We start from the raw sequence: 19,493 nt of genomic DNA on the forward strand, positions 1-19,493 counted from the left end.
AATTGTGACCAATTTTGTCAATTGAGCTTTCTTAAAACTTTCTTGTTATTTATCTTGTTATGTTTCATTATTTTCTTAGGCACTATTTTTTTTGCTCTTAAGTGTTGATTGGTGCTTTATGTGTCTCTATGTGCTCTCTTGTTCTTTATTTGCAAAATTATTTTGGGGGGCATTTTTTGAAAAAATTAAAGAAAAAGGGGGGCATATTTTTTCGATTCTTTGTTAATATTTTTTCTTTTATTTTTTCATGTGTGGAAATATGTTTTAATTGTATTCTTTATATTGTGTTTCCTTTATTTTTGGACATTTGGCCTTATTTTGGTGTTTTTAGGAAACTTGTCCTTCAATAATTAATTATTTTGGTTTCCTTTTTGGTGGCAATTTCGATTTTGGTTGGGTTTTTTAATAATTAGATTTTGTGGGGATATTTGGTTTCCTTTTTCTAATTAGGGAAACATTGATCATTTTTTGAAAAACCTTTGTTGGTTTCCTTTTTCCTCTTCACACGTGTATCTAAGGTAAGGAAATTACTTTCCTTTTTCAATTTTTTCTGATTTTGGGTAAGTAAAATCATGTGTATATATTCGCAACTACCCACTCACCCACGATCACCACTCTCTCTTATCTTTCTATTTTTTATCTCAAAGGTCTAATTTTTTTTCAAAGTGTGAAAGTGTTTGTGTTCTAGGGTTTCAAAGAGATATGGCCAAAACTAAGAATGCCCAACCGTCCAAGAAGCCCTCTCGTGGCTCTGCCTCTGCATCTCCGATCACCCCTCCTGCGCCGCCTGCACCAGCGACCGGAGCTCTTGGTTCGTCCTCTGCTCCGACGAAATCTGCCAGAAAATCGAAGACCCAGGCTCGAAAATCAGTGATCAATCTCGCCTCTCCACCAGTCGTTGCTTCTCCAATTGCTTTTTCAACACCTGGGTTTGGTGATCATGATGAATCCCATTCATCCGATCACACATTCTCGAAGTCTTCTTCTTCGAATGGTGCTCCTAATGTCGACAAAGCTATGGTGACGTTGCCCACGGTGAGCTCTCAAACAAGGTCCAAGGTTTCCACTCCTCAAAAGCCCGAAGTGGTTCAACCTAAAATTGTATCCAAAGGGAAATAGGTGGTGTCTTCATCTTCAAAGGCCAAAAATCTCAAGGAGAATCCCCCTTCCGTCTCATCCTCGGATTCTGAACCTGAAGAAGAAACTGAGGAGGTCATGAATCAGAGGGCTTGTCCGATTCAAGTGAAGAATTTGTGCCCAAAGATCAACCTGTTGTTGATGATTCTGCATCCGAGAGTGAAGAACCTGAAGCTGATCATGTCACTACAAAACCTGTTCCTGTCCCTGCTGCAGTTCCAAAGAAGGATAAAGGAAAAAGGCCCATTGTCTCTTCAAGTCCTGTTCTTCCACAGAAAAGAAAGAGGCCCTCTGGTATTTCTCTTGATAACTTCAAGCCCCACTCTCATTATATTTGTTATAATGATCATGTTAGAGATATGAAATTCTATGAGAATAGGAATTTTACTGTGGAGAAAAATTTTAATCTATGTGGATAGAATCGTGAAGGAATTTTATGCTAACATCACTGATGAGTTTCTCGATGAGGACTCTTTTATGTTTGGTAAAGTATTTGTCAGAGGACACTGGTATTCCTTTACTGTGAAGGATGTGGCTGAAGCTCTCAATCTGCCTATGGGAATTGAGCCAACTGATGTGGAGTTTGATCGTCAAAAGGTGTTCGGTTATCTCAGTGGTGATAATGATGTGGAACTCTCCGACACCATGCATATGTCTCAACTCACCTATCAACATGTTGTACTCATGTGGTTTGCCCTATCCAATTGGTTTCCTTGCTCCAATCCGGTAAATGTTTCAAATGAACTTGCTTTCTTTTTGTATAAAGTTTCAATTGGTGCTAAAATTGATTTGGCTGGCATGATTTGGGAGCAAATTGTTTCTCTTAGAAAGGGCAAGAAACCTAGGCTCAATCTTATATTTCCTCATTTAATCTATAAGATTCTATTTGATCAAGAGGAATTGATTCTTGAGAATGAATCAATTGAGCTGCCTGCTGTTGGAACCACTTTCAAAATTCCTGAGAAGCCTCCTCAAGGAAAAGTTGCTCAGAGAAAGGCTCGGTTTGCTTCCCCTGGTATTACAAATGATCTTGCTGCTGCATCTGCTTCAACTTCTGCTCCTACAGAAATGGCAGAATTCAGTTTGCGGTTGGGAAGAATGGAGACAAGTCAGGCCTTGCTTCTTAGGAAGATGGATAGCATCATGAAATATTTCCGACCCAATGATGATGAATAAGTGGTTCAATCTTTTATCTCTTGCTTTTTATTAATGTATGCTTGAACTTATGACTTTGTCCATGCTTTTTTTGTTATCTTTGGCTCCTTGTAGACAAAAAGGGGGAGTAGTATTGTTTGTTGGATTTTTTGGATTATGTTTTACAACTTTTGACCCTTGGTTTATGGGGAGTTGCTTGTTTTCGGTTTGTAAGCTTTTCCGTCCAAAAAAAGTTCTTTGTTTTATGTGTTAGAATGCTTTCATACAGGGGGAGTATTTTCTATACTCTTTTATCTTCAAAAAGCTATTTGCTTTGGTTTCTAACACTTGATGCATGTTTTCTCATAATAAAATGTTTTGTCAATCAAAGTGCCAAAGGGGGAGATTGCTAATTCCATTTTTAGAATATTTAATTGACAAAAATATTTTGTTATTTATTGTATATTTCGGCTGGTATGTGTTTAATATGGTTTCCTATTTTGTGTATTTAAACTTGGAAGGAAAGTTGTCTAGCTTTCCTATTTTTGGAAAAAAGGTAAAAATGGTAAGTTTGGTTACCCATTTCGTTTTTATCTAACCAGCTGTATAATCTGATCTTGTGTTGAGTTTCCCATTTTCTCAGATCAGATTTCTTGAAGAGAAAACCAGAGCTAAACTTTCCTTTTCTATAAAAGGAAAGTTGTAGTTACTGCCCACGATTCTGTAGGTACAGAAACGGAAATTCCTGGACTGATTGAAGAATTATTTTAGGGAAGTTTCTAGTGGGCTGAGGTCTTGTTCAGACCGAATGTAAGCTGTCAATAACATGTATATTCATTATAAATACATCTTATAGCAGCTAGGTTTATATGCTCTTTCATTCACTTTCATATCTTAAGGAAAGAGTGTCTTTGTTATGTAGAGAAGAGTTGTTCGACTCTTACTCTGTTTATTTGTTGTTTGTATTGTCTTGAGTCTGTATTCAACTCTACAACGAAGAAGAACATCTATGCATCTTCGGGAGAAGGTATTTACAAGCTTTCGGGAGATTGCTTTTGAAGTCTTTCATCGGGAGGATACAAGCACACCTTCGGGAGAAGGGTTTTACAAGCTTTCGGGAGATTGTTTTTGAAGTCTTGCATCGGGATGATACAAGCACACAACCTTCGGAAGATGATTGTATAGGCTTTCGGGAGATAGCCTTTAAGCCTTGAATCGGGAGGATTCAAGCACTCTTCAAGGTGATCGAAGGGAGTTCGAGCTCTTGGAGTTTTATCAAGATTCGGTTAGTAGGTGGAATACATCAAGCTTGCGACATACAATAAGAGGGAGTCTATTTATGCATAAGTCAATTACTTTGTATTTTTGATACCGATCTAATGAATTTTATCTCTGGGCGTGGCCTCGTGGACTAGTAACAATCTAAAAGGATTGTTGAAACCACGTAAAAAAATCTTGTGTGTTTTTACTTTTATGCACTGTTTGTTTTTCTGGGTTTCTCTGGAGTTACAGAGTTGTATTCTATAACTACGGAAAAACTATTTTCAGTACCAGTTTCTTTATTCCGCATTTAATTAATCACTTAATTAAATAATTAAACTGGGAATATTAAAATACGGAATTTCATGAGACTTAAAAAAATTTTCTCCCAAAGATATGTGCTTATCACTTCCTCTCGAAATGAGATTTAGAAAACTCTTCTCCCGAATACACACGTTTATTGAAAGTTTTTCTTCAACCTATTTTACGAACAACAAGAGAACAATAACAAAGACACAAAAACCTAATAGAACACTTTAAGTTTTTACAAAAGAAATAATCTTCTCACAAAATTAAGATATGAAAAATAATTGTTTTCAAAAAAAAAAAATATATGAAAAATAAGATACTAAAAGAGAAGAGGTTACTCTTTGGGTTTTATTTATACAATATTACAAAAAACAACAACAACGAGTTTTTACATCTAACAAAAAAGCATATTCCTAAAATAAATATTCTTAGAATTGAATGTTTATTGATCTCCAACAGCGTTGATTCGCAATTTTATGTGGCAAGTCAATCAAGATCTTCCTTAGTTTCTATTTAAGTTCATCTCCATGAAATTAGCCGTAAAGTCTACCATATAAAGACACATTGTTAAGGCAACTAACAGTTAGTTAGCTTGTTATATTAGTTGTTTGTTAGTTCGTTACTGTTAGTCACTTAGTTTGTATTGTTCTCATGTTGTATATATAATATGTACTAAGCTTCATTCAATGAGATCTTTCCTTTTCTTCTCCATATCTTTTTCTCTGTTTCTTTCTCAATTCTTTCTCTTCCTTCTTCTTCTTTACTTTCTGCATTTGTTCTTTGTCAATGGCTCGTAACTTCAACATGGTATCAGAGCAGTTTCCTCCGTTTAATGCTAACATGACTACTGTTGGTGCTGCAAGGATCTCCAATAATTAATGGTTCAACATTCAATAGCACTGAAGTTGCTTAGACCAGAGCTCAACACCATTGAGAACCAGTGTATTTCAATCACAACATCTCGATGCGCCTCAATGATCACAATCGCCACTGAGTACAAAAGAACATTAATTTTCATAGCCCACAAATTAAGCCATTCGAAATTTTCTCCCTTGTTTTTTTTTATTTCTTCTCAAAAAGAAATACATTATTTTTTTATATATATTTAAAATAATTTTATACAAATAAAAAATTGCTCAAAATTTATCTATCTCTCACATGAAAAATGACAAAATCATGTTATGCTTTAAAAAATCTTCATAAATTCATTTTTTAAAATACATATTAACCTTAATAGATGTTGAGAAAAAAATATGCAAGTTTCAAGTCATAATGTGTGTTTGAACGACAAATATTTAGAAGAGGAGACTTACACATTATTTGTATACACTTCTCAGACATTAGTGTGTGCAATGAAAAATAAGATCATTGTGTTGGAATTTTATGCACTAAATAAAATTTATTTCAGTATAATCTTATTTACTATCAATGTAAGATTAGAAATTATTTAGGTTTACATTTTATAGTTTAATAAATAAATTTTATTAAATCCAGAACACATAGTTACTCACAATTACACTGATGTCATCATAGTGAAAAATAATTATAATTATATATTTCAAGCTATTTAGTTTCATGATTTATCAGTGCACTGAATTTATACAGACATGATAATCAACAAAGTTTACTTACATAAAAACTATTTAGGTTTTCTTTTTTTCTTCTGTTTCCTAACATGGTTTTAGTGGCTTTTCTAGCAATTATTATATCAATTATCAAAAATCAAAATCCTCAGCCATTGATAATTGAAGCCATCATTGATTTTGATATTCACAAGTGATAAAGAGGAAACATATACCAAACAATTTATTGATTTTGATAATATTAATATTTTAAATTATAAAAAGGCAGCACCCATAGTTTCTTATAGTAATATACCAAAAATCTAATCCTGTTACAAACTCGGCAAAGCAAAGACAAGGGAAATTATTTATCATTTATTTTAAATACAAAAAATTCACTACAATTTTTTTTATTTATTTATTTACAAAAATAAATAGATTAGAAAGACAACACTACATGTTAGAGCATGGGGTAATAATAGATTGTGTTGTATGTATTAATAAGGCAGTACTACTTGGAAGCTGACCTCTTATTTCTTAAGCTAAACAAATGAACATCTTATGTGCTCTACAATCGAGTTACCTTGCATAATTTTCACTAAGAGACTTATATGAAGAAGAAGAAGAAAAAATTAAACATGACTGCAAAAATTCACTAATATGTACAAAAACTTAGACCTCACTTTTGGCCTTGAATCAAGTGATTTTGCGTGCTGCATGATAGAGCTCCATATAATCAAGAGCCGGCCGGTTCCAAGACCAGTCTTGCTCCATCACTGTCTTGCATAATGAGTTGAACCACTCCCGCTTGTCGTACCATACTGTGATTGCTCTGCCAAAACAATTTCATAGTGAGCACTATCCAAAAGAATAAGGAATATCTAGTAAGTGTGAAATATTTCAGATGTGGACTTACCTGTCAAGAGCATAGTCAACACCAGCAGTATCAGCTCCGTCGAAACTAAATCCATTCGGTTCTAGACCCTGTGCTTGTGCTCTCTCTTTGTCATGGTCAACATCGAATACAGTGTCCTAAAGTCCTATAAGCAATGAAGATTCAAATGGACAGCCATTATGTTTTCATCAACAGATTGTTCTTTTAGTGCTTAATATTTTGTAAAAGAACTTTATTCAGAGACTTATAAACAGAACAATCAAAACATCACTATAGAGCAAATTAATAAGATACTTTGTGTACATACCTCCAGTTTTTCGAACAACAGCAATTGAACCATATCTCATAGCAGTAAGTTGGGTCAAACCACATGGCTCAAATATTGAGGGAACTAGAATAAAGTCAGCACCAGCATATATCTGAAGGAATACTGAAAATAGTTAGTTTGGTTTGGAGGATTGAAGTGAATATGCTACTACAAATGATAAGACAGTGTAAAGCAATGAATGGTGTTTAAAGACAGCATACCAAATGTGATAGAGGTTCATCATAAGTCAAACAAAGACGAGCGCGACGAGCATGAGTAGAGTGCAAGTGATTGGCCAAATTTACAAAATCATTCTGGATTCTAGGATCTGGAGCTGAACCAAGGAGAACAACCTGCCATCAAACAACTCCTTGTTATAAATATTTTTCTATTGCCATGACTCGTGAAAACTGAAAATGAGGTCTTCTTGAAAATTTATAACTAACCTGTCCATTGCGCTCCAAAGTACGCCCAATGGCATGTTTAATGAGATGGATTCCTTTCTGATGTGTTAATCGAGTAATGATTCCTACTATAGGGAGATCAGCTGTTTCAAGACCAAGCTTTTCTTGCAACGCATGCTTGGCAGCTCTTTTGCCTTCAACAACATTTTCAGATGTGTATGATAGCTGGGATGGTATGAAATGTGCATTAGACAATTGTAAATAAAGAATTATGATCATTAGCCCAAAAAGGAATATGTTTGAAACTTCAAAGGTTTACACTAATCTTGACATTTTGGTTTTTTTTTTTTTTTACCTTTTTCAAAACCCCGGATAGCATAAATTGTTACAGACAATTGTACAAAAAAGCATTGCAAGGAAATATTTGCAGGAGTAACACTAAATTGATGCATAAGAACATATATTAACTATAAAAGTGATGGAATTTCCACCTATGTGAAAATAAGATAGTTGGAGGTTGAGAAAATCACTTGTTACATTCGGTTACTTGCATGTTTATCCAACCGTCTATGTCTAATTCAGGTTACTCCATGAAAGAACAGAAATATGAAACTTGGTGATAATAACTTGTTTTGTCAACTTATTATATAATTTTTTTTTGTTACGATGCATAAAATAAGCTACTTACAGGAAGGAACTTGTCATTATATGGATCCCCATATATCTGGGTCAATTCCATTTAGTATGCCGTGGAACTTGTAGAGGTTAGGAGCAATTGCAGGATTTCCTGTTATCTCCTTTGAATATGTGGGAGATACCTGTGGAAAGGGAAAAAAATGTCATTAAATTTTTGCTTCTAGTAAAATGGTTCACGATAGTATTAATGCAAATTTAAAAATGAACAGTTTTCACTGATTTACTCATCTTCATCAAACTCCAAAGGGCAAACTATTAACACTGTCTTAACAATAAGTGACTGATTTTTAGTCCTAAATTGTCAAATTTTATTCCTCATTTGCATATATTAAAAAAGTGTATTTCTCCACAAACTTTACTACTGAATAACATAATAGAAAACAAATTTACTGGATACTATGATATTGCAACAAATGTTGAAACGACATCAGAAGTTTTAGCATACTTTTTATACTTATTACTTACAGTTGTAGCTTTGTCTGAGTGTGCCATAGCTTTTGCAATAGCATGTGCCCCAAACTCAAGGTTATGGATTGTGAAGACAACTCGCGAATTGCTAAGACCATAATGCACATAATTTTCCTTAAATAACCATGCAACGGGTGCGCTAGACCAATCATGGCAATGAATAATATCCTGTCATCACAAAGTTGATTAGAGACAATAACTTTAAAGTTAATTATTTCATCCAACTCTTTTGCATAACCTTAGGTTGAGGTTTTTTCCTTTAAGTTTCACTTAATGCCAACTAACGCTCATTGGTACTTCTCATATATCTATTCTTAAGTTTTTCATTATTTTTTCTACAGGAAGCTCAGCAATTAGCGAGTTCAAATTGAAGGTCTTCCTTTTGTGATTGACTTTTTATACTAATCATTTTCTTTCCTCCAAATAACTTAATGAGCAAACAAACAATTTAATTAATCTGAAACTCAACTTACCGGATGAGATCCACTTTGGAGTAGAAATTCAAGAGCTGCATGGCAAAAGTTCTGTTTCTTTATCAAAGAACTTGGTAGTATAGCAAATCAAAAACTAAGAAACTTTATCTTCACCATCACAATTAGTGTTTTGTACATTCAATTCTATGTTCAAACTTGAGTTAGTTCTGCGTACACGTTTCCCAGGTTTCTTCGACATGGGATTTCGAAAAGAAGCTAAGCTGAGTTGTTGCTTCCCATTGATATTTGATCTTCGGTCCATATCTTCTTTCAAGCTTGGATTCCTCTTCCTGCAAGATCGACCGGGGCGAGATGAAACCAAACTTTTGGCAGCAGGACTTCCCCTTGTTTTAGTACTTTCGATCTCATTCTCAATTACATCTCCCAAACAATGTGGTGCACCTGGATCTAAACTCAACCATGAAGACCTGCTATTATCATCATTCCCCTCACTTGTCAAACCTAACTCTAATGAGGGAATGTTCTTTCCTGGAATTTGAAGATTGCTTTGGGAATGAAAGTTGGATATTGGTTCACAATTCCTTTCATCAAAATCTGTTGTGGTAGCATTTTCTGTAGCAAAACCAGGCCCCTCCTGTTAACAAAAGAAAATAGTGTCAAAAACGGATGTATCAAAACTTGGAATATGCAAAAATAACAGCATAGCAGACCAAATGGCCACAAACTTTGAAAACAGTAGGGTTGAAATGTAATGTAGCTGAGATAATATTTCGTTGAATTCACAATCAATCTACAGAAGAAAAAAAAAATATTTTACTTCCAAATATTGCCTTTCAATTTGGAAGAAACAAAAGTCTGAATAGCCAGTATACACAAAGCATTTCTTAACATACAAAAATGGCCGAAAAACTAAACACATAACTTCTATATTACCTCATTCTGTATTTCAGTGGTTTCCTCACAGCCGGATCCTTCATCTCCTTCAGAGTCAGTCATCTCCTCACACTCAAATTCAACATTTTCTTCATCGGAGTCACTCAACTCTTCCTGTTCCATCACAATCTCCTGATGCGATTGGTCATCAATGTCATCCATATATTCATCGATGGTATTACTTGGTACACCAGATGAGGAGCCACCTGTTACAGGCTGGCTATGTGAGGAAGAATTTTCAGTATGCTGATAAAATGAGTTGTTGCCATTTTGATTATTCATTGTAGATCTAGAAACCTGTGCATTAGTAGTTGATTTGGCTAGATTACGTGTCGTTGCACCTTTACCCCACGAGTCCTCCTTCCTAGATGTGGAGCTAAGGTGAATCTCCAAATCAAGTTCATTAGCTTTCTCAAGTGATCTACCTGCTGCAAGCGGATCTGTATTCACAATTAGAGCATCATGAAGAGGACGCTGAAGTTGCATACATTTTCCACCTGAACTAATAAAGTCGCTAGGAAGATAATCATTTCTTTGCAAAAGAGGATGGAAATCAATGTTTTGTGCTAAAGAGGTGGATTCCTTAGATTTCAATAATTTAGTAAAACTACCAACGTGATTTTCTTGGTGAGGATTATGTAAAAGACTCAGATTTAGTTGTGGTTGATTCCCTGGAAAGAAACTGAAAGAACTTGAATCACTAGTGCTACAATTTAATGGGTAATAGGGTAAATGTCCATTCTCTTGGGCCTGGAATAGTAAAGGATGCATCTGCAGATCAGAATCAGTACTTCTTTCATCATCTACACATTTATCCTTATTTAATCTGGATTCTTCTATCTGCAAACTAGTATGGCGATCATTTGGAGCATTAATGTTATTCCCTCCAGCCTTCGTGAGATCATGGATCCCCAAACTTCTAGCATTAGGAAGTTGAGACATCAAATTATCTCTTTCAATGTCACATGTACCGCTCGCAGCAGCAACTGATAAAGATGCACCATGAAAAGAGCTTCTAAAGGATGACTGAGACACAACCCTAACAGATGGTGGAAGATTAACTGGGGGCAAGTCTGGTGCTAATTTGACCAAGTGTGTACCATTAGATCTTCGAGCTCGATATGGCCGAAAATGGGATTGAGATTTCAATGTATTAAAAGTGCTATTAACTAAACTGTTTCCCTCAGTGGTACTGGCTTCTAAATGTCTAGCACCAGCAAAATGAAATGAGGGATGCTGATACATTGATGGAAACTGCTGCATGCTAACAGCCAGAGGTTGACGAGCCATCCCACAACCATTATTTTGTAGCTGTTCCTGAACAGCCTCCTGTGATAGCATACCGTTGTGAGGATTTCTTGCAATATCTGAGCAAGATTGTCCAACGTAATCACTTGGTCTCCAGTCTGCCAAAAAGGCCTCATGAACATAAGTTTTGCCCCCATTATCTACACAACCATCTGTGTTGTTATTGTCTCCACCAGAATTTTCAACCTGAGAATCCTGCATCAATACTAAACTTGTAAGTACAATTACCATCCACAGAAAATACCTCCGGTCACCCATTAACCAGAATTACTAGCTCCACCCGCCCATAGATAATCTCAAGAAGTCCTTTGCGGCCCAGCAAGTAAAATATAATGTAGAGTAAATATGGTTTTTTGATAGAAAAGTTCTAGGCATTCAATTGCTCATAAACCAACAACCACACCTATATTACCAACCATGCACCTCTCAAACAATCATGAAGAAAAGAAAAATTAAATACTTAGTTGATTAATGTGTTCAGAGATAAAAAATAATGATGATAATAATAAATAAATAAATATTATCCAGACCTCTTTATTTTGCCACATTGCTGATGCTGAAGATTTGAATTTTCTTTTGTTGAATTCATATAGTCTCCGTTTCTCTTTTTTATCAGCATCAAGCTTATATGATTTCTGAGTTCCAAGAGCCACTCGCCACTGTCGAGGCAATAAGGATGGATCTCTATGTGGGACAATGAATTGCCATATAGACCTCCAGTCATACTTGTATACCCTAATTGCCTGAATGATAAGGATTACAAATCATACAGGTCTAAGTTTCATGGGAATACAATGCTAAATAATTACATTTATATAAGTATTACCAATAGGAATATATAAATAGCATGTAGCTTCTAAACAAAATTACCTCCTGAATACAAGCTACCTCTTCTGCAGTGAGTGGAGAGGTTTTCATCCTCCTAACTGCCTGCATGAATTGCAATACTTTGAGAGAGAGAGAGAGAGAGAGAGAGAGAGAGAAGAGCAAATACATTGCTCCCCTAATGGTATGATTCATCAAGAAAAGATGTACCAATATCTACACCCTTAAATGTTCAGCAAATGAACCACCATCCAGTGAGTGACAAATAGAAAACCAATGATCTATCAATTTTGCTGTGAGATCACATGTATGTGATACATTGGACCAAAAGGCTGCATTTGCTTTGGGGTTTTGAGATATAGTGAGATCATATGTATGTGATAATACAGTACAACCTCTAAGAATACATTTGAGACCAAACAAATTATATTCTAATTGAGAGATTGTAACTAAATAGAATTACACTAAAAAAAATCAAAACACTAAAAAGTATCAAATGTAACAACAATAACAATAAACAATTCATAATACTATATCTTAATAAAATTATTTTTGAGTAAATATAATATTTATATATGTATTACAATGTAGAATAAAATTATTATTTCTACATAAATAAATTTATAAACTATATATATTTTATTATGATAAAATTATTCTAGGTATACTTTCTTAATGCGGGACCTAGAAAATCTAAAACTAACTACAATTTAGAGGTTATTTTTATTAATAATTTGCTTAAATTGGTACTTAATTTTTTTTATAATAAATTAGAAGTTATTCTTGAATAGTGTATTTTTAGACAGAGGTTCTACTGTATTTAACTTTTCTAACAAATGCAAGTGAATAAGAACACACGTAACACTACCTTTAATGGACGAGATATGAGAATGAAGAAAACAAAAGCAATATCTACAAAGTTTTTTAGGAAAACAATGTTATGGGTTTTGTGTATTTTGTAAATTTGATAGACCAGAAGTTGCATAGAGAAGGAGTTAGCTGTAGTGAAAGAGATGAAGCAGGGCGAAAGTGACAATAGAAATTCTCCTATAAACAATAGAAATTTTAGAAATACATTTAATAATCTACAGATATTCTAATACCTTTATGGGATTGTCTGGTGCTTTGGATGAGCAACGGTTTTTCTGCCTGACAAAAATCTGTAAAACGAAAAATTGCTTATTAGCCTCACATAGCCTAAAAGTTTACGTTTGACAACAAACAAAGCTGGGAAAGAAGGATAACCATGTCATACAAGCTCTTCAAATAAAAAGGGGAGAGAGAAGGGAGAAATAAAAGTTGCATTATCACAGAGAGGGGGTGGGGAGGTGTTGCAGCTTTCAATTAGTGTGAAATCCATTTAGGAATCATACAAAAGTACAAAATAGTAAATGGTAAAATCAACTTAGTTCAAAATTTGGCATGCAAATTTCTGCGAAGCTTTCACAAAAATCACACATTAAAAACCATCTCATTTCACGCCAATATGTGAAGTCAAATTCTGATCAGTCAGTGACAATTTGGTATAGTACGCTGTTACTGGATACTACATAAATTTTGAAAACTGGACATATGGAACTTGGCTCTTTTCTGTTAATTTTTGCAGTGTATTTACTTGACTCGTATGTTCTCTTCTAAACATAGGATTCATCTATTCGGCAGCAGAAAATTCATAAGCCATAAGAAATAAGAACGAGCTATAAGAATACTTTTAACTAATCACAAGTAGAAATATAATACCTGATGCTTAGACTTGCAAGGAAGCAATCGTTGTTGAATTGCTTTCCAATCTGTATTATGGTCCATCATTCCCAGTGCTAACAATCTGGTTAAATATAGAAATGTAAATCCTCATGCCATAATCTATAATAGAAGAAGCAAGAGATAGACAGAATAGTACAATTCCCATTCTTTGTATGTTATGCAGAAACATTCTTTTACATAATCTCCATTACAACTCCTATGTGCATTTTGGTGTTCTAACCATCCACTCAGTTTTGTTCAATCATTTGTTTATGTTAAGCTATTGCATGTATAATACATATGAACGAGAGTGAAAATGCAATAATAATGATACACATATACATAATTATTGTATGAAACTCTTATAAAAAAAAATTAATTTAATAAAAAAGGGAAAAAAAACACTTATCAGACATCACACTTAATGGTATTATCCATTCCTCCAACCCCCATGACCAGGTGATTCACACATAAATCGGATTCAATGGAGCAATCCACAATGCAGAGTTAATGGTCATATCTGAACAATGTTTCCCATACACTACATATATTTGTCCCTAACAGAAAATCTAACTATACTCAAATGTTTATCAAATTAATAATAATAATGTAAATGATAAAGAATGTGATGAGCATCACTAGAGTATATTTATAATTTGGCCAACCCTACTCTAGCACAAGCATGCAATATTTTCCACATTCTTGTCATGAAATGAAGAACCTCTTTATATTTTATAAAGGCAATTGCACAATAAAGTGAGTTTTTGTTGGGAATATGTTAAATCAACTCAAACAGTAAGAAAACTTGATAAATATAAGAAATTCATTACAAAGGAAAGAAAGGAAGCTTACTCATCCTCTGAATCCGTGAAAAGCACTCGATTTGATACAGCTGCAGAGGGTGGTTTATGCGGAAACAATGCTGGATTAAACATCGGTAGGAATCTCTGTGATAACTTTGCAATGTCTTTAGGAACTAAAGCAATTGATTGCTTCTTTGTATTTTCAACAAGATTCGCAGCCATACTCTTCTTGCGTGGTTGTTGACTGGGAGAAGATGACACTGCATTGATAGACAGGGTGCTGGTTCTACCCAATAATTCAGAATTAACTTGATCTTCTAATGGGAAAGCAGGAACTGGAAATAGAGCTTCTCTTTCAAAACGACTATCACAACTAGTTTCCACTTGTCGCCGTCGATTTTCATGGACAGCTACCAAAGCAATTCAAAACCAGTGAAAAAGATATAAAAGATTAAACTCCTGAACAAAATATGCATGGGGAAGGGGAAAGACATGAAAACACACTAAAGACCTTCATGACATACCTGCTTCTACGTCATTCATAAATTTTCCAACAATACTAAGCGGAGCTACATCCAGGACAGATACTACTGGACCACTTATATACGGCACCCAAAAGTTTTGAGAACTACCAGTCTCACCATTAGAAGCACATTCAAACCTTCCTCTTGAAAGGATGATTCCTTGGGAAGTTGTTCGATTATTTGGAGAGCTTGTAACATCATTAGAAGAAGATTCTAAAGTGCCCAATAAAAATTTAGGACCATCATATGGCACTGAGGAAATGAGGTACGGAGGAGAAAAGCAAGTAGTAGGATATGATTCCGTTTTCCATGCTAGCACTTCATTGCGCTTGTGAAGCATCTCAACAATCATTTTCTGAACTTGGGCTGCAACGTGCTGCCGGGAAGAATCAAGAACACACAGAGAAAAAATCTGAATAAGTAGTTGTACATGTTCATGGATTAAACAATGAAGTTGGCCTATTTGGCGTGGAGTGAATCCATTTGCATGACCAGCTTGTACTGGAAAAGATAGACAGCTTGAAGCTGCCTCTGGCATCTTCCTATCTTGAGTGGAGAATGATGAAACTGGTATATTTGGCAAAAGGGGACGTAATGGTCTCTTTGTCGGTGTTGCAAGATTTTTCTTGCACTGTACATTACTTTTTTGGCGCCTATTCTGCCTAGTCTCTGGTCTCCGTCCTCCTTTCTCATAGACCCCTTCAGTTTTCTCCTTTGTATTTTCATCAAGGTCACTCTCCAAAGCTTCTTCAAGTTCTATCTCAAAGTCTGCATCATTGTCCTCATCCTCATCAACAATTTCATTTTCATGAGTCAAATGGCTATCAACGTCTCCACCTTGTAAAACAGCAGCAAGAAACTTCCTGTACTCGTCTTCATCATCAACATTTTGAAGGTCATCTTCATCATCTGTTTCTTGAAGAAAAGTCTCAAGCTCATCAAGTGAGAAACTTCTTAATGAATAACGGGCACGAGTGCGAGTACAAATAGCATCCTCGGTATCAAAATCAATCACAGAGCTCTGTGGATCTGTATTGTTAACCAACTCTCCTTCCACAGCATCATTAATTTCAGTTACATTGCTTAAATTGTTATCCTGTTCTTGAATATTTTCAATTATAGTTTGAAATTCCTTTCTGCATATATCTTCAGAAGAAAGTGTGGCCTGCATCACAACTTCTTCCCCATGCTCAAAAAACTGCTGAGAGTTTTGGATCTCACTGGTAACTTTTGATGAACCAACCCCAACAATACCACTATCAACAGCATCACCATCTAAACCTTCTACCTCGGAGCTCAAACTTGATGAAGCTTCGGGTGACAGGGTCTCCTTTAGAAAGGGATTAAAATCTACATCCTCCTCCTCCTCCTCCTCTTCTTCCTCACATTCTTCTTCAGGTTTTGAAGGATCCTCATGGTACTCAGACAAGTTTGTCTCAGAGGGGCAAACATCCTGGTGACCTAGATCCCCCCCAACTTCGGTCAATTTCACATAAGAAACCTTTAATGGGTTCCCAATAAAAACATACTCATCCAATTTTCTTTTTGCAAACCTGAAATGCAAGTTGTTTAGACACAATATATGGCTAGTAGTAAAGCAACCATAGAACAAGAAGCACAACGAACACTAGTCACCTAGCATTGCTTACTAAACGAAATTTTATCCAGTAAACATCAGTGTAAGCTTCGCATTCTTCAGCATCCATCGGTTTGCACCTGAATTACAAATTACAATGGCACTAAGAATAACAACAACAACAAAAGGAAATGTTCGAAAATATTAAAAAAAAAACAAAATTAAATCTGACGGAAGTTACTCTTCTATGTCTCCATAGGTTGAAAATAGTTTCAGCAACTCCTCTCCGCATCCCAATGCTGGAACATTCCTCACGATTAAATATCTATACAGCAACAAAGAGTGAAGATACTTAAAAATCATCTCAATATGATCAATTTGTGAATAAATATTAGGAATTTAGGGTTCACCATATCAAAAGTTGTTCAAGCAAAAATTTGTAAAGTAAAAGGACTAAGAGATAAACCTAGATTCATCGCAGACTGTATAAACACGAACAGCTGGAGGATCATCTCTGTATCTCGGCATTATCTTCCACAAAAAACCAAACCAGAACACCATGAAATTGAAACCTCAGTGTTCTTGAGATTTGGGTCTAGATCTCATGTCGCTATTGAAACCTACAAACCAAATGAGATCTAAATCTCGTGCCGCTGACTAAACTTGAAAAAAAAAAAAAAAAAAAAACATAGAAGGAATGAGATGGATAGAGAGATGGTGTGAGATCGAGAGAGAGAGAGAGAAGGGGGTACCTGGGGTGGTGCGCCGTCGGAGCTGCGTGGGCTGTTGAGGCTGATCTCCGTCGAGACAGAGAAGGGGGTAGTACCAGGGGTGCTACGCCGTCGGAACTGCGCTGGGCTAGGACTGATCGCCGTCGGGAGAGAGGGGGGAGTAGCTGATCGCTGGTTGCCGTCGGAGTTGCGACTGGAATCGCAGGCGGTTGGGGCTAGGGTCGGATAGTTGGAGACGATGATGAAGATTTTTTTTTTTTTTTGAATAAAAATTTCAGTATTGAAATCAGCCAAAGCAATGGCAACTAACTCAGGAGACAGAAAACCCTCCTGGATAGTACGATTTGTGGAGAAACAAGAAGCACGCGCCATATAATGAGCGGTTCTGTTTGCAGATCGTTTAACAAAACACACAGAAACAAAAGACAAACGAGTAAGCAAAAGCTTACAATGAGAAACAATAAGTCCAAATTGAGAAGGCGTAGAAAAAGAACTTAAAATAGCTTGAACACAAACTAAACTATCTGTCTCAAGAACAACATCACCCCAAGAAAAACTATCAATCCAACTAAGAGCCTCCTTGATGCCAACGATTTCAACCATCTCGGGTTGCACCCGACCTTCAAAAGATTTATTGAATGCAGCCACAATTCTTCCTTCATGATCGCGGGTTGTACACCCAACACCATAGCGCCCCCACTGCTCAAAAATTGCACCATCGATATTGACCTTGATCTGGTTAAAATTAGGAGGTTTCCAATGCTCAACTACTGTTTCATCACCACGAAAAAATAATAAAGAATCATTTTTCAAAGATTGAGCAATTTGATATTGATCAAGAGTACGCCTAGCCGAGAGAACAACACCAGCAGCGTTTGAAGATTTCTGGTTCCAAACTACATCATTTCTAGCTCGCCAAATGCCCCAAGCAACCATAGCCGCCTCTTCCAACATAGACTCACTAACCTTGTGCGACAAATTATACCACCAGGCCGAGAAAGCCATCTCCATCCAGCTACCAATATCAACACAAGACCGGTGCCAAAAAGAGCGAGCAAAAGAGCAGCCAACAAGAGCATGAAAAATTGTTTCATTGCTGTTGTTGCACAGCTGACAGATGCTACTAATCGGGACATATTTTGTAACCAACTGAGCACACGTAGGCAACACATTAGAAGCAGCTCTCCAAATAAAATTTCTCACCTTCGGCGGAATGTTTAGAGCCCAGATTTTCTTCCAAAAACCAGCAGAATTATCTGTAGAAAAGCCATTCTTTAAATCATCCAAGTACCGATAGGCACTCTTGACAGTGTACAGCCCCGACTTTTCAAAACTCCAATACCATGAGTCTTCGTGAATAAAAGAACTGAGAGGAATAGAGAGAATAGCCATCCTATCACGAGTCTCAAAAAGATCTTCAAGAATCTCAACATCCCAAGCACGCTCATCGATCCTCATAAGGCTAGAAACTGTTTTACCGATTAACCCCGGGTGTGTAGACTCAATACAAGGATGATCCATCTCAGCAAACCAAGGGTCTGTCAAAATGCTAACCGAGAGACCAGCACCAACATTCTTACGCACCCCTGCCGCCACCAAGTCTCTAGCTTCAAAAATACTACGCCAGACGAAACTCGGATTTGAACCAATCTCCGCTGTAAGAAAAGAACCAGTAGGAAAATAACGAGCCTTCAAGATTCGTGTAGCCAAAGACGAAGGATGAGTTAATAACCGCCAACCTTGTTTGCCAAGGAGTGCCAAATTGAAATCACGGAGGCTTCGGAATCCAAGACCTCCTACATTCTTATGCTTACACAATCTTTTCCAACTCATCCAACTCACCCCCTTATTTTGGGGCTTATTAGAATTCCACCAAAACTTAGCCATAAGATTTTCCAACTCTTTACAAGTTTCAATGGGCAGCAAAAACACACTCATAGCATAATTAGGAAGTGATTGAGCAACTGTTTTAAGAAGAACTTCTTTCCCTGCTTGAGAGAGAAGACGCCCCTCCCAACTCTGAATCCTTTTCCTCAACTTATCTTTTAAAAAACCCAGAATAGCAGTCTTCTTTCTTCCCATGGTATTCAGTAAACCCAAATACGTAGTGTGATCATCAGCTTCAAAGATGCCCATCAAGCCACAGATGTAGTCCCTCATATACTCCTCAGTATTAGAGCTAAAAAATACAGAAGACTTATCGAAATTAATCTTCTGACCCGAAGCATTCTCAAACAATTGCAGCAACCGAAGCACATTTGATACCTCACTATCATTAGCTTTACAGTACACATAACTATCATCGGCGAAAAGCATGTGCGATACTTTCGGTGCTCCTCTAGCAACATTACACCCATGAATCAAACCAACCGTCTCATAATGCCGAATAAGAGCAGAGAAGCTTCTGAGCACAAGATAAACAAATATGGGGATAACGGATCTCC

General features: G+C 36.1%; 3 protein-coding genes across 3 annotated transcripts; 1 reads left to right on the forward strand and 2 right to left on the reverse strand.

Annotated features, from left to right (window-relative positions):
• Positions 1–702: 702 nt before the first annotated feature.
• LOC133030574 (uncharacterized) lies at positions 703–2,313 on the forward strand. The gene is made up of 4 exons (XM_061103364.1): positions 703–1,035; positions 1,120–1,212; positions 1,296–1,400; positions 2,104–2,313. Exons 1-4 carry the CDS (start codon positions 703–705, stop codon positions 2,311–2,313), a joined length of 741 nt encoding a protein of 246 aa, XP_060959347.1.
• A 3,442-nt stretch (positions 2,314–5,755) lies between these two features.
• On the reverse strand, positions 5,756–8,308 carry LOC133030284 (starch synthase 3, chloroplastic/amyloplastic-like). The gene is made up of 7 exons (XM_061102858.1): positions 8,170–8,308; positions 7,697–7,826; positions 7,051–7,233; positions 6,826–6,957; positions 6,605–6,716; positions 6,319–6,442; positions 5,756–6,234 (listed from the first exon to the last, which is right to left on the reverse strand). The coding sequence occupies exons 2-6, from the start codon at positions 7,745–7,747 to the stop codon at positions 6,435–6,437; spliced, it is 486 nt and encodes a 161-aa protein (XP_060958841.1). The 5' UTR covers positions 7,748–7,826; positions 8,170–8,308; the 3' UTR covers positions 5,756–6,234; positions 6,319–6,434.
• A 417-nt stretch (positions 8,309–8,725) lies between these two features.
• On the reverse strand, positions 8,726–16,878 carry LOC115699549 (uncharacterized). Its single transcript, XM_030627020.2, has 11 exons — positions 16,785–16,878; positions 16,560–16,643; positions 16,378–16,458; positions 14,743–16,295; positions 14,268–14,628; positions 13,413–13,497; positions 12,776–12,832; positions 11,718–11,777; positions 11,378–11,590; positions 9,540–11,042; positions 8,726–9,240 (listed from the first exon to the last, which is right to left on the reverse strand). The coding sequence occupies exons 1-11, from the start codon at positions 16,844–16,846 to the stop codon at positions 8,740–8,742; spliced, it is 4,560 nt and encodes a 1,519-aa protein (XP_030482880.2). The 5' UTR covers positions 16,847–16,878; the 3' UTR covers positions 8,726–8,739.
• Positions 16,879–19,493: the final 2,615 nt, after the last annotated feature.

This window comes from Cannabis sativa, chromosome 8, assembly GCF_029168945.1.
Source record: "Cannabis sativa cultivar Pink pepper isolate KNU-18-1 chromosome 8, ASM2916894v1, whole genome shotgun sequence".
Classification (NCBI taxonomy): domain Eukaryota; kingdom Viridiplantae; phylum Streptophyta; class Magnoliopsida; order Rosales; family Cannabaceae; genus Cannabis; species Cannabis sativa.